Consider the following 15,599-nt stretch of genomic DNA (forward strand, 5'->3'; position numbering starts at 1 on the left):
CTCTTCGCTCTTCTTAAGCTGGTCTCGTAGTACAGTCGTCAACTCATACGACTTAACAACATGCCCGTCATGGGTTCAATTCCCAAATAGACCGCGCCGCCATACGTAGGACTGTGACTATCCTACTATGGGGGGAATCAATTAGTCACTGAAAGCCAAGCCCACAAGTGGTACAGGAGGACCTTGGCCGACATCGGTTGTTGAGCCAAAGAGGAAGAAGAAGAAACAAGCTCTTCATGTATTAAAGTGCTGTATCATTTAACGAAATTGATTTCGATTAATTGGTAAATGTTCTTATTTACTACATTTTTCAATTTTAAAGCAATTACAGTGGCCGGCAATATAAAGTGGCCACTACTTACAATTTTACATTTTTCTGAACAAATATAACATATAACTTATAATTTATATGCGTTCATCTCGCATTCTTTACATGTTCGAGGATCTTTGACATAATTTAGTTTCGTTTTATTTGCACATATTTGGCATTTATTCTTCCTAAGAGTATTTCAGAGCTTTAACATATTTTGTATTTCTTAATCACGTCATTTTCACTACATTTGCATTAAAATTTGCACACGAAATCTCGATAGGATTAAAGTTAAGACTAAGTAGGAGCCATTAAAGAAGTTTTATTCGATTTGAATGAAAAAAAAATAAAAAATTCTTCGTGTATAACTTGAGTCGTCTTCCTGTTGTAACATAAATTTATTTACTAGCTCCGTATTTTTCACAGAAAACAGATAAATTCACACAGGATGCTTATATAGGTATAAGCTTTCATTATGCTGTCGATTCATACCATGCTCCCCACTCCTCGCATAGAAAACCCCTCCCTGGTCATCACATTGCACCCTTCATACATAAAGGTTTGTTGGATCGCGTCTAGTTATTTTTGAACATCAGTTCTAATTTGGACTTATCTGTCCAAATACCAGTTTTTCAACAATCTAACGATATATCTGCATGTTCTTGATCATATTGAAGCCAATTGGATTTGTTAGATTGCTGTAGCTCGAGCGAGGAAGTTGAAGGACGCCACATCTAACGGGCAGTAAAATACGAAAATTGCAATGTGATAGCTAGGGGGTGATTATCTTTAGGAGAAGCGTAAAAACTAGTGTGAATCGAAAGTACAACTATGGCTGATACCTTTTTTAACATTCTTCATCAATACTTTGGGATATTTCTTTTAAAAAAATGGGGTTTGAAAACTAAAAACATGTTCCTACAGGCTAACATCTCAACACACACAATCAATACAAAAAACATTTCTCAACTAATATCGTATGAAACACCTTGCATGTCCTCCATGAAGTCTAAATCTTGGTTCCATCGAGAATTTGAGGCAGATTCTATGTGCGAAGGTGGATAAAACTGGTGTCACAAACAAATAAATTGAAATTTAAAGCTCTTGATAACGCTTGAGAAGAACCAGATGTAAAAACAAGATGCAGAACTAGATAAACCTTTAAAAATTAGAAAAAAATCCGGCATGGCCACGTTGACTACTAAACTAAACAGATTATCATTGAAATAAGCTTTTAATTATTTCGATTTGTATATTTTCATATGTCTGTCTGTAAACCATTACAACCATAACGTTTTATTGAGTTCAGACTCCAGCTCGGTAGAGCATACGTTTGATACACTTTAATAGAGATTATATTTAATCATCATGAGTTTTGTTTGTTTCCTGCAAAATATTTTAATTGCAAAGAGGAACACACTACTCCAAATTTGAATGATCATGAAGGATTGCTGATGCGTCGGTCAAACCAACATTCGTGTTAGAAACGATGCTCTCGTAATGTCGATCCACTCGCTTGTAAACAACTTATCCTACTAAAACACCCGAAGGCTTGTGACTCAGTCAGACATCAGAAGAGAATCCTTATCATTTTCGGTGAAATCATCATCAGTGCCGTTCGTGATCATTTCTATCATCATCAGTGGACGGCATCAGTACCGTCAGTTGAATCCCGAATGTCAACGAACTCCACCGAACATCGTCCGATCCAAGCAGAGGGGAAATCCCGTATTGTTCGGCAATGGTCGTGCTAACAACCCCCACTACACTGAAATCATCCCTTCCAGCAGCATTTCAAAAACGAGCCGAGCCGGATTTTCCTCTCACCGGAGCATGGGGAAATTTTCCTCCACGACATAAATTTCCCCCCGCTGCAAACGCGTTTGACGGGAAATGCGACCAAAGGTACGTCTGCAACCTCCACCCTTTCGTTCTCGCTCACTGCAAGGATGCAGTGCATTCAGCTGGTGGCACGCTACCAGATGGAGCAGCTAACGTAAAGCGGCTGGTGACTTGGTTTGGCGTGTTCAGTACTCAGCAAGATTCAAACGGCAACAGTTCGTAAAACGTTGCGCTGTCCGGAAGTTCCGCTTGGAAATAGCAGAAGTTGCCTCGTCATAACCGCACCTAGGGTTCGTTGCTTGTGGCGTCAGACGCACCTCAAATCGAAGCCACGCAATCAGATGATTTACCAAGCGCCGCGAAAAACCGCAACAACGTAGCTGATTTGAAAGCGTCGGAAGTGCTTCTCTGTTACTCTAGTTTTATCTAAGCTAGTGGATGGGAGAAACAAAATCTATAAAAAGTTCTTTCTAATTATCCTAATGAACTCATCGTGCAGAACGCACCTTAGTTTATTCGAGGGTATCGCATTACGTTACAAAAACATCAAACCCCGTAGTTGTTACCGTTGTGTTCACTTTGCCTTGAACTAAGTGATTCGTGCAAAGCCTGAAGTTTATAGTGCGGCAACAAGGCCATCCGATTAGCTGAAACACATATCTTTTGCATCTACCGTCAATTAGAAACCGGAAACCATTCCATTATAATCGATCGCTTTTGCGGCTACGGTATCGGTAGTAATTAATTAAGTTTTTAAGTAAATATTTAACACAACAGCCAACGCGGGTTTCCCGCAACGATGGATCTAAATTTAGGCTAATGAACGGGTGTTGGGAAAATATTTACCAGTTCTATCAGTGTGCGCGTGTGTGTGCTCAAGTGTAAATGAGGGTGTGTGTATATATGAGAACGTGTGTCTGTGTGAATTAAAACATACGAAACTTAAAATGTACAGCAATTTTCGTTCGCATTCTGAAGGGAGTGTGTATTTCCCTTGCAAAAAAAACCCCAAAACCGTCATTGCTACCGATCGGAACCAAAACAGCAAACGATACAATGTGGCAGGCACGTTAGCAACGCAGACCACAGCGTCAGCCCGCAACGGTTACCGGTCGCACGTCAACGTTAGCCACCGGGTTGGGGCAATTGCATCTGAACTAATTAATCCACGTATACGAGCCGATATGGGAACAGTGCGCGAACGGAAATGCGCTCCCGGAAATGAGTGTGCGTACAAGGTGGAGAAATGTGTGTAAAATTTGTTGTAAAACCTAATTGCGCCGTTTCGGTTTGGCCGTGGTTTGTGGCCATGTTGACAGCTACACTGGCGATACGGTGAACAGTGGCAGACGAGAAGCAAACAATTAAGCGTAGCAATTAATTCTTTATTTTTATTGTTGCATCAGACGACATGTGGCAGTAAATTGAAATAAATTATACCAAACTAATGTACATCATTGTGGACGGCTAGTGGATTTGGAGGAGCGTTTGTTAGATGAAATTGGCATCGTGATCACAAAATGTTTTCGTTCCTTTTTTTATTGTGCTTTGAGAACTACTGTTTGGTATTAGTTATGAAATGAAAGTGTTTTTTAGAAAAATTTTAAAAAAAGAATAGACCAACATTGAATTGCTTTGAGTGTTTATTATCGTTGCTTTGGAGCATGTTCCTCTTAAACCTAAATTACTGATATATCGCGTTGAAACATAAACCAACAACAATATTATGTGTCCTTGGTCAATTAAGTTATACAGTTTAACGAATTGTAAATTGATGTTGTGTTTTAAAAAAACAGGAATGCATTTGAATCCTATTTACATTCTAAATTATCTCACAGATCAAACACAAACCTAACTTGAAGAGATAAGATTTTCAATGTTTTTAAGAAGATTTGAAAAATTCAAAGTTTGTAGATGTAATAAGAAATTCAGTATGAAAACTCATCTCAAAATTCAAATTATTATATCAGAAACATTAAAATTTAAACCAACATCCCATGTTTTCCAAACACTTTCTATAACGTTGCCTCTATAATGACAAATTGACAGAGTATTAAGCCATGCTAATGAACATTCATTTTTCCAAAATTAGCTTCATTTCATACTTCACTTCCATCGTCTCTATCGTTGATGAACGAAAGATGCTAATGCCGTTCTTGTAACACCTTGTACCTGTCAGTTTTCACCTAAGCTGTTTAATACTAATTGCGTTGGGAAGTGCTCGTTCAGTGGCTCAGTTAAAGTGTTTCAGCATGTTTTGAGGGCCAGTTGAAATTCCTGCCCTACAAAGTGAGGTGTCCGTAGTCGGCAAATTTAACAAACCTTAGCAAACGAATATTTTAAAGAGCTCCCAGCGTGAAATCTGTGCAAAGTTTAGCGACACTAGCGGTACAACCGGCTCGAGGTGCGATCGATAGCATCGTGCTATGAGAAGGGCACTACCACTGAACAGCTGATGAGCGGCCTACAAACATTCGAGGCCCTCTTCCTCATGCTTCTAGCAACGTCGGGGGTCTCTTCTAACACTACGAGCAAAACAGGGACGGCACCTGCAACTAACGGTAAGTGACCCGGAAGGCGCACGAGTGTGTTGTAATATTCGACAAGTTTCCCCTGCGGCGAGACGCCTTTTTCCCCGACACATACCCCGCGTAACGATATCAAAATTGTAATTATTCTGCTGGGAGCAGACGGTGGCGCTACGTTCCGGAAAAACTGGAAATCTGTCTACCAGCACCGCACCCGTAACCCCACAAGAGAACTTCATTTGATATTCATACAAACTGTGCTACTGTCACTTGAAGACACCCCGACAGTCAATGTGTGCGGGCTCGATTATACCGACGCATTTGGGAACCGTTTCGAATGTAATCTACATTAATTTGTAACTTCGCTTGTGAAGCCACCGAAATTATCGCCTGCATAATAATTGCTACATAATTATGCCGAGAAATGGCTGTTTAAGCGCGATGCTCATTAAAATCACTAATCAAGCGTAAAGATTTGTAAACAGTTGGGCTTATAGAAAACAAATATAAGTTCAAAATTTGCCGTAGGCTATAGAAACCATCAGCTAACATAAGATAGGTCTTTTTTTTCGGCATATTAGCGAATAAGCGCTAATATACGCTTGAAGAAGTGTAAGATTCATACATTTTCTCATTTAACAGGGAGTATTGCTGAATTAAAAAAAGAGATAATTATCATTTCAATATTATATCATTTATGTTCATCGAATAACGTTTGATCACTAATAGTAGTCGCTTCTATCACGCCTATATCAAGAGACTATCATCCTGAATCACCGTCTTTAACTTTTAACATATGTAACATAATCCAGCGTATTTGAAAAACCAACTCGCTTGATAAACGAAATACACAAAAAACAGCCTTTAAAACCATAAATTTTTCTGTAGTGCAAATCACATTGCACATACAATTGTTTATTTGGAAATCGTTATTCATCAAATAAGACAAGACAATGGGTCGCTTTCCGTTTTAAGTTCGTTGGCTGAAATTTCAGCCTGGCTGTTTACCGTTTACCGTTTAAGATTATTTCGGAAGTTTTCGGTAGGTTTTGAAGTGTTGAGGTCGGTTTAAAGTGTTCGGTAGGTTGTTGAGGGGGGGGAGATATCTATTCTGCCCAACTAAAGTTCAGTAGCACGAGAAAATACATCCTTTATCTATTTCAAGGAGATTTTAGATTTGTTTCATAGCAGTCACATGAGGCCTTTCTGAAGTGTCGATCTGAAAATTGTACTAGGGATTCTAACCCAACGAATGATTGAGATGCACATTTGTTTCTGGACACAGTGCTAAATAGAAGGACAGTGCTAAATAGAATGAGCTGACAGCAGCTATTTCGATTATTTGGATGAATTGGTAAGTTTAATGGTAAAAAAAACATACATTAGAGATTGTTTCTACAAATCCTGTATAATTGACTCCTGAATTGATTCCATCGTATGAAACAAATCGCACGTCTTCCATTATCTGTCAAATCCCATTCAAAATTTTACCGGCGCGTCCGATATCATCGCATCTCATGAAGTACGTACTTTTTGGTCAGTATTACAAAGAAATCTGTGATTTTCGGTAGAATAAATGAAAAACCGGTAGTTTTAGGAGACTCATATGTGAGTCAGTAGGCATATCAAATATCGGTATTTCTGATCACACTGATTGTATAGCAGTTTTCGAGTAGCTATCCAAGTGGGAATAATATACAGGTGGGCTTATCCCAAGGTGTATGAATTCAGAAGCCTGATTTTTATCGCTTTTGTTTCTGCCTCCCGAAAGCTTGTTTGAACAAAAAAATTCACCCATCCTGTCAAAAAGTGATATTCAAATTTGGTTATAAAAACATGCTATGAAACAACCTGTACTACATACACTTTGATTCTGGATTCCATCACCAGATCTCTTTAGTGCACCTTGGAATAAATGTAAACACCACCTTGTTTTGCCATTTTTTCGAGAAGGCACTCGAATCTAATTCTAGCCTTAAGGCTAAAATAATCTGGACTGAAAATTGCAGGTAGTTTTGTATGTGGTTTTGTATGGAGTGTGTACATGATTTCAGCCTCCAACTGTCAAACTCCATATAAAAAACCTAACTAGAATCGTGAAGGGCCCCAATGTTTGTTTAATGCACGTTGCTTTCCGTCATACCTTTAATGTCCTTCAAAAATTTACTCATTGCAAACCCCCACTACACCAGACTCAAAGTAGATGCCTCTAAAAACGATGACCGCAAACCAACCACTACACCAGACTCAAAGTAGATGCCTCTAAAAACGATGACCGCTTATATGCCATCATAACCAGCTGTTCCTTACGCAGTAGCTACCATCGCTCTAGCTTGTTCAGTATATCGGCATCACGAACGATGGTAGACAAAATCCCATATTTACTAACACTACCAACCCCGATGAAGGGCATCGCTACGTGGCCACTTGTCACAAAAGATAATAATCAGATGTGACGGTCAATATAGCGCATCGCCCCACTTGCTACGCATGATGCCGTTTGTATGGTACGATACGCATGCCACATAAGCCGTACACCACAACCAGGTTACCCTTTTTTTGGAAATTATCCTTTTACACTGCTAAACTCAATCCTATCACGCTTCGTCAATCAAAAGCATTCGGTTGCCCATCAGCTGACCTTAACGATACCGATTCTTGAAATCGTCATGTCGATGGAAAAGTCATCAGACACAGCCGACGATATGTGGCGCTGCTGTGCTTCTTTTCCCCGTATAAATTGTAGTGAGGCAAAAACAGTGTTGCGATGTAAAAAAAACCCACCGTACTAAGTCACGTTTGTATCACGAGTTTTGCATTGATGATTTAGAACCACAGTATCTTCAATTGGTTTTTCTTACATAGGCGACACCGGTAGACATCCACTTGACCGTAGGCATATGTCCTTGGATATTATGCTCACACTGCACTGGCACAAAGAACAGGCGCAAACAAAATCCATACCACTCTTCGGTAACATACGTTGCGTTCACTCAATCGATGATGACGTGTTCTTGCACGTTGTGTCCTTTGATGCAAAGACATACTAGTCTGATGTGTTGCCCCACGATAGCACCAACTTCGACCAAAATCCCATGCTGAACAGGACACGTACTACACTTCGGCTGTGCGCCAGCACCCTTACTTAGTCCACGGTGTGCGGTGGCATTATCACGATGCTATGCGGTCATGTTTTACATAAATACGACACACCAACATGTGGCTTTTTTGGAAGCTCTTGGGGTGATCCGCCGGGTGCTGGCTTCTGTTACGAAACATCGAAATCTGTAGACGGCACGAACACACACACTCTCGTGGTTACGGTGGCCAGCGCATCGTTTTTCTTTCGAATGAATTTTGGTTCGTTGAGTATCGTTCTGCACCGGAGTACCCTTAAAGCACTTTATATTGCTAGCAGAACGTCCACTTGCAGCCGTTTAGCTTGTGTGCTGGTGTAAAATGATACGTTGCATCCGTGCAGTGTTGCTTTTAAGAGTTGATTTTACTACTTATGCTCGACAGATGTTAACGTTCGCCGTAACGTTAGGATATGCTTGCTTGCTTTCAGTGCCCTTGCACGCTACGCCCGACGCACTAGCGTAGAGCGACAAGAGACGATGATTCAATCAACCCCATTCTTGTGGTCACATTCAGTAATCGAACGGCAAAATGGCAGACTGCGGGTTGGAGGCGCACCCCAGCTTAATCATCCTCTCGTGGTTGCTTCTCGATTTTCAACAATACTCTTCGAGTGGTATGGTAATGAAGCAAATTCCTTGCAATCTTCAAATAACCACAATCACCTACAAGCTGGTGTAATGGGATTTGGTAAACCATTTTATTTGCATTTCGCTACGATATTGTACTGCCATGCAATTACAAGATCATTAAACAAACACTATCTTGGTCAATTGGATGAAAACAATTTCTAAATAATCTTTTTTATGTACAATGAGATAAAACCATAACAAGTCTGTAATCGATATTCATGAAATATAAAACAAAATGACAAAAGTCAGTTTATAAATAAAAAACAAAAATTTTGTAAACAAATTTAAAGAATTTTGGAATCTGAAAGTGACATAGTAAATAACTATTAAATGTTTGTACTCCACACATAAATAGTGATCCCATCATTCATGTTTATACCAACATATATTATAAATTTATTCAATAAGAAGAGGGTCAAACGGATCATTAAAGTAGCAGCTAAATGAGAAAAGTTAATCAATATCGTCATTGTATAGACTGTTATCCAATTCAGAACGCATAATTAATACTAAACAATGCAATTAATTTACTATATAGAGTTTGTTTTAATAATATGGATACCAACTCAAAAATACAGAATTGAACGGCTAGAATCAATCCAAAGAAAATTCACACGCGTCCTGTGGTAGTCTGAATTTGCCGAAGCAGGTGCTTACTTTCTGAACTGGAAACCCTCGAACACAGGTGAATTACGGCTCAGTGCACTTTCTTACATAAGGTCATTGACGCCCCGTCCATTCTCTAAAAAAATCATTTTCAGGCCCCTAGCAGGAGTTTCAGGCCACAAGCTCTATTTAGTACTGATTTCAGGACGACGGAATTTGGCTTTAAAGACCCTTTACTTCTAATGGTTAATGCATATAGCGCTTTATACAAAATTGTCGATTTTAACGTTAGTGTAAACAATCTTAAAATGATTCTTCGAGGCACAATTGATGATCAGAAGCATTAAGTTATGTATTTATGTATTTATTTACCGTTTTCACTTTCGTCATAGCTACCTGTTTGTAATTCATTATCACCATGTTTTGTATGATGTTAATTTCTGTTTCAGTTCAATTTCAGTGAAAAATCGAGAATAGTTATGTAGGCCAGACTAGTAATTAAATAAATAAATAAATATTGATTGGCGCGTTCTGTAATGTGTAGTCACTCAAAAATATCAGTAAAATTTATTGCATACATTTATATACATTTAAAATACAATACAAATTTCTCGTGTTGGCATAGCTCGGCTTCCATCGACAACTACCATTGCCGTTCTCAACGTAGAAACTAATAAGTCTACATGATCAATCGATATGAATGACGATTAATTGTTGTTATCTTTAAATATTTTTATTTAGTAAAACGTAAAACTGTGCAAAGAAATGTTGTGATAAAAGTAACTCTCATTGCATCACAAAATAAGTTCCACAGTAAGATTTTTGTATCGCCTTCAAACCAAATAAATCAAATTTCTGTAAATGTACTTATATCATTGACTGATTTTTCCCAAAGCCCCGTAAATAATTAATGCTTCATGCATATCCCATGCTACATCGTTCTTCGCATACTTATAGCCTTGGAGTTCTGAACTCGCTGTTGATTGACTAGTGAGAAATCTGGAAACGGTTTTTGCAAACAGTATCACACATCTCTGTTGGTAACACCACCCAAAACAATGGATGATGATATAACACCCGAGATAAGCATAATTGGATCATCTGTTTTCCATCTGAACTTCCCTCCGCGCTTCATGGCAATTGTCAGCAGTTTCTACTGGGGCTTGCTGTTTGCTCATGGGTTCAGCTTGTTTTAATATGCTTTATTCATAACTTTGATTATCTATTATCACGTCCCATAAATCTCTAATGAGTTTTCACAATTCCCAAAAACGATCCTGAATGAGTTGAATTAAATTCATAATGCATGTCTTCAGCCTCCCATGCTTTTTGTTCGCTGTGAAGAAGAGTTGCTCTTCCTTTCCCTGCTTTTAAATAACTCTACATGATGTACACACAACGTCTGTGTGGAATGAGAGCAAATCCATGTTATTCATGTGTTGGGGGTTTGTAATAATTTGTAACACGGTATGTAGGATAAGTGTAGCAGGATAATTGTGAGCCGGCTATTGTTGAAATTGGTATGTAATAAGAAAGGGCTCAACTAAATAAGATACCTTATAATCAACTTTAGTAGTAGTAGTAGTAGTAGTAGTAATGTATTTCTGAGATAATTATCTGTGTTTTACAATGACGATTCGAAATTCGGTAAATAGTGGGTTCAATTTCATTTTTCCTCGCTAACTGAAACTGTTCTTGGCTTAGCTGACTGTAACATAATATTTATCCATCATGGGGTTTTAAACTTGAGTAGGAAAACTGTTTTCATCAAAAACCTACCTCACATTCAAAAGAAAAAAAAATTGTTACTTAACTTACTTAGAGTCTAATTCTTAACGTTATGGATTTCCTATACTGTTCAATTTTAAGTTCTTATACTTGATTTAACGTTATCAATGCAATAGGAGTATTGGGATTTTGGGATTGTGGATTTTAGGTGGTATTGTAGGATTAGACAAGATTTTTAATTATTTCTAATTGTGCCCGTCTAAGTTACTGTTTATGAATCTTGAATTGAATTTTTGAACTATTTTTGCCGTGAATTTTTCGATTGAGGGAACCTGGCAAATTGAATGAAGAGTTCTTGTTCTGAACCATGGTGGTACATTAAGTATTGTTTTCAGAAACTTACAGGGTTTCCCACGATTTATTGGTTGGTTCCCACGATTTATTGGTGCGTTCCCACGATTTTTTGGTCATTTCCCATAATTTTTTGGTAGCAACCCACGATTTATTGGTCGGTTCCCAAATATTATTGGTCGGTTCCCAAATATTATTGGTCGTTTCCCAAATATTATTGGTCGGTATTATATTATATTATATTTGGGAACCGACCAATAATATTTGGGAAACGACCAATAATATTTGGGAACCGACCAATAATATTTGGGAACCGACCAATAAATCGTGGGTTGCTACCAAAAAATTATGGGAAATGACCAAAAAATCGTGGGAACGCACCAATAAATCGTGGGAACCAACCAATAAATCGTGGGAAACCCTGTATTTTGTGTTCTTTGTAGTTTCAATTTATGTGTTTTAGCACAACTGTTCCAAACAGGCGAAGCATATGTGATGATAGGTCTTATTATGGATGTATATAATAATATTTTATTGCCTATATTCAACTTAGATTTTCTATTAATTAAACTATATAAGCTACGAAATACTTTTTCACATTTAATTACAGTATTTTCGATATGTGATTTGAACGTTAATCTCTTGTCAAAAATCAGGCCAAGATATCTTACGGCTAATTTCCACGGTATATCTGTATTTGAAATTTTGAGCTGTCTTCTAGGATTTTTTCTAGTACTTGTAAAACGCGTGAAAAACATAGCTTCGGACTTGTCACCGTTAATCTTAAGTTTCCATTTTAGGCAATACTTGGAATATACATCAAGCGCTGAATTAAGATTTTTAATAATTGTGTTTGGTCTTTTTCCGGAGGCAGTAATAGCAACATCATCAGCAAATAGGTATTGTACACAATTCTTCATTTTTGGGAAATCAGAAATGTATATATTGAACAGTAGTGGTGAAAGAATGCTTCCTTGCGGCACGCCCGCTCCTGGTGTATAAGCTTCAGAATAGGTGGAATTTATTGTCACTTTATTTTTCCTATCAGTAATAAAACTTCGTGCAATATGAATCAAATAGTTTGGGAATTTGAGTTTGATCAGTTTTGCAAGTAACCCATTGTGCCATATAGTGTCAAAAGCTTTTTCTGTATCTAGCAATACGATCCCGGTAGATTTTTTAAGAGCTCTATTAAAAGTTATATTTGATTTTAGTCTTTTTAGTTGGTGAGTAGTTGATAAATTTGGTTGAAATCCAAATTGTTCTTTAGGAATGATATTTGAGTTTTCTACATAAGTTCTTAATTTTTTAACGATAAGTTTTTCAAATAATTTTCCCAGACAACTTAGTAAACTTATCGGTCTATAATTTGAAGCCAAACTGAGATCTTTTCCAACTTTAGGAATGGGAACAACTTTTGCTATTTTCCAACTCGATGGAAAATAACCTAGCTTTAGGGAACTATTCATTATAAGGTTTAGGTATATTATAACATTTCTTGGAAGGTTTTTTATTAATGTATTATTAATTTTGTCTAGTCCAGCTGATTTTTTGCTTTTGATTTGTTTTATTGTTTTAATAATATCTGAAGGTTTGATGAAATTTGCAGGGGTAAAATTAGCATCAGGGTTAGTACGGAAAAAGTTATTTACGATCCTATTAACTTTATTTTCTACAGGGCTCGTATACTGGCTAGTTATATAGTGTGCATTTTCAAAATGCTTCTTGATGGCTTCACATTTTTCTGTTTCATAATTAACTTTAAACTTATGGCTTTTACTTATGATTCGAATATTTGCTGTTCACTAATACTGCAACTGCTTTAATAGCATGTGTTTGCTCTTGCCTGAGAAAAAGAACTCATAATCATGAAAGTCCATTTTAAATTTACAATGAATTAGTTCATACGTTTTCTTATTTTACTGTTTATTTATTAATATTTTATTTATTTATTTATATTGACTTGTTGATATATTTGTTATTTCTTTTTTTTATATTTGTTAATTCTTTGATTATTTAATTTAATCTATATACTCACTAAACATGTTATTTATTAATTAGAAACGTTTATTTTTAGACAATTAAATATTATCTTAAACAATACTATTTTATCTACATTACGAACTTTAAGTAATTCGGTTGTTACTGTTCTTTTTTACCTTAATAATTATAGTTTCTGCAAATTGAGGGATTATTTCAGCTAGTGAATGAAATTTGTTTGAAAAAAAAGTACAAAAGACACATACGCACACATAAAAACTCTCAATTGAAGCACGGTTCAAAAATAAAACGCATTATTATCATCCTGCTCCCGACACAGGAAACCTTATATCCACCAACAATGCCATTTATCTTTCCACCGATAGCAACATAAGCTCACATGTGAAACGTAACATCCTATAACGGCAAAAAAAGGTTTAAAAAACACCAACATATCAACCGAACAGTCATGTGCATTTTCATCCACAACGCGTCTACTGTGGGCGATGCATTCGTTGTTTAATAAAATATTAAATTTTACAGCCAGGAGTATTAAATGATTAAAACCATTCACAGGAGTGGCTTTTAATTTGGCGTCCGTAAATTGTTTTTCCCGCCCACCGTTCGCCGGTCGGGCTGGGTTGGCACAAACAGTCCCCAGTCGCCTTCGGTGATTTTCCTGTTTTTTTTCCTGTCACGAATCAAAAGCTACAATAGCAACTGGTGGCAGCAGCTATGGGCGGAAATCGGGCGACAAAATTGACTCCGACGGGAAAACCAGGACAAACTTAATGAACGAATATGAACTTTGTCCAATGTGTGAACCGAGCCCGGGTGGCTCAATCTCATCCTCCCGCGACATGACAACAGGCACAAGTGTCAATGTCAGTCGAGTGTTTCACAGCCATCATCACTGCAGGGGCCTTTTTTTGAGGATGGTTTGACGTCGGCGAGGGACGAACTTGGTAATTGATTTCAAATGACATCGAACGACAAGCCGCAGTCGGCTAGAAACCGGCCACGCGGTGCAAGAAATTTGAATCCTGCGTCAACAAAAGAGCAACGATTTTCCAACACTTTTCGGCCGTTGAGCGTTTTGTGCCATTGGATCGGCATAGAGTTCCTTTCAAACCCCGCGTTGGTGCTTGCGTTGGGGCGTTGGGATATTTTAATGAAATAGTACGTCACTGCAGATTGGACAATGATAGAGGAGCAATAAATTGATAGCCAACGATGGATTTGTTGTGTTCTCGGCCAGCAGGACGTCGAGTGTATTGCTTTTGTGTGTAGCCAGTCATTTAGAGTAATGAATGAACTTAGCATATATGCCTTTTAGCACTGCCACGAACCGGTCGTGTGCTCTGCCAACTTCAGACAAATGCAGCCCAATGAAAGCCAGCTGCACGTTGCGTTATAAAAATCGACTTAGCATCTGCATAGGACAATTCACGAACTTTAATGGAAGCATCCTAAACAACAGCAAAATCCCATCTTTATTTATTAACGAAATGAAAGATATTCTACATTTCTAGTACATTTATTCTAACACATCGGAATCAAACTGTTGTAGCTTAATTTGTGTTATTCAAATTATTTTGGATTAAGTTGTCACAAGAGTTGTGTTTGAAAAGTGTAAATTTGTGAATTATCTTTGAATGTCCCTATTTGATTGCATTTTACAGAATAGTATACATTAACAGTATATATTAAATCATATAAGTAGAATTAGGGTCGGTACCGTGGTCAACTGACATATCTTAAAAACATGCTCATCGCAGGTTGAAGCCTCATATGAATCGTCCCCCGTAGAAAAAAGAAGAAGAAAACAGAAATATTTTGAGTATACTTTAATCTTTCTTATATCTGTCTCGAGGTAAGTGCCATCTCGTGAGCTTGGAGTGTACAAATTTAATCGACACTTTTATGATTTTTTATTAAAAACAACTTTTTACATTAAAATAAATCATCAGATCAATAGTTTCATAAACCATTATAGCCCCGTTTATATACCATTATAAGCTTAAGGTGTGATACTGAATACAGGGGAACCGCTCATAACGAGTTTAATACGTTCCAGTGACTCACTCGTTATTTTAAAAACTCGTTATGCGGGAGCTTGTTTGCCATATATTTTGTTTGAAAAGTGCAACAGTTGGTTCCAGGACATTAAGAGTGTATGATTATAAGGGTATAAATACCAATTTGAAAACATGTAAAATATTTTCATAATACTAATGACGTAGAAGCTATTTGTTGTAAACTGTTTTCTTGACATTATTATCGATCCATTTGGTTGAAAGGTCGATTGATTACGGTGTTTTCTTTAATATTTCTTTAAATCTTTAAATAATTAACAAATTAATTAAATTAAATTAACAACAAATAATATCAGAACAAATAAAGTCTTTAAACATTTTGATAAATTCATTGGCACAAAATCTACAATACACTTGCACACCACATATGTCCTCCAACTCTCGTCTT

General features: G+C 37.2%; 1 protein-coding gene across 4 annotated transcripts in view; it reads left to right on the forward strand.

Annotated features, from left to right (window-relative positions):
• Positions 1-1,904: 1,904 nt before the first annotated feature.
• The window catches only part of LOC120958619 (lachesin-like), a 73,344-nt gene continuing 59,649 nt past the window's right edge, over positions 1,905-15,599 (forward strand). Inside the window, exons 1-2 of one of the 4 annotated variants that reach the window (XM_040381542.2) lie at positions 1,905-2,442; positions 4,332-4,713. In XM_040381542.2, coding sequence (XP_040237476.2) covers positions 4,608-4,713 — 106 coding nt within the window. In that variant the 5' untranslated portion in view covers positions 1,905-2,442; positions 4,332-4,607. The remainder of the gene's footprint in view (positions 2,443-4,331; positions 4,714-15,599) is intronic. The other 3 variants (XM_040381541.2, XM_049608744.1, XM_040381543.2) reach the window with 3 other exon arrangements.

Source organism: Anopheles coluzzii, chromosome 3, assembly GCF_943734685.1.
Source record: "Anopheles coluzzii chromosome 3, AcolN3, whole genome shotgun sequence".
Classification (NCBI taxonomy): domain Eukaryota; kingdom Metazoa; phylum Arthropoda; class Insecta; order Diptera; family Culicidae; genus Anopheles; species Anopheles coluzzii.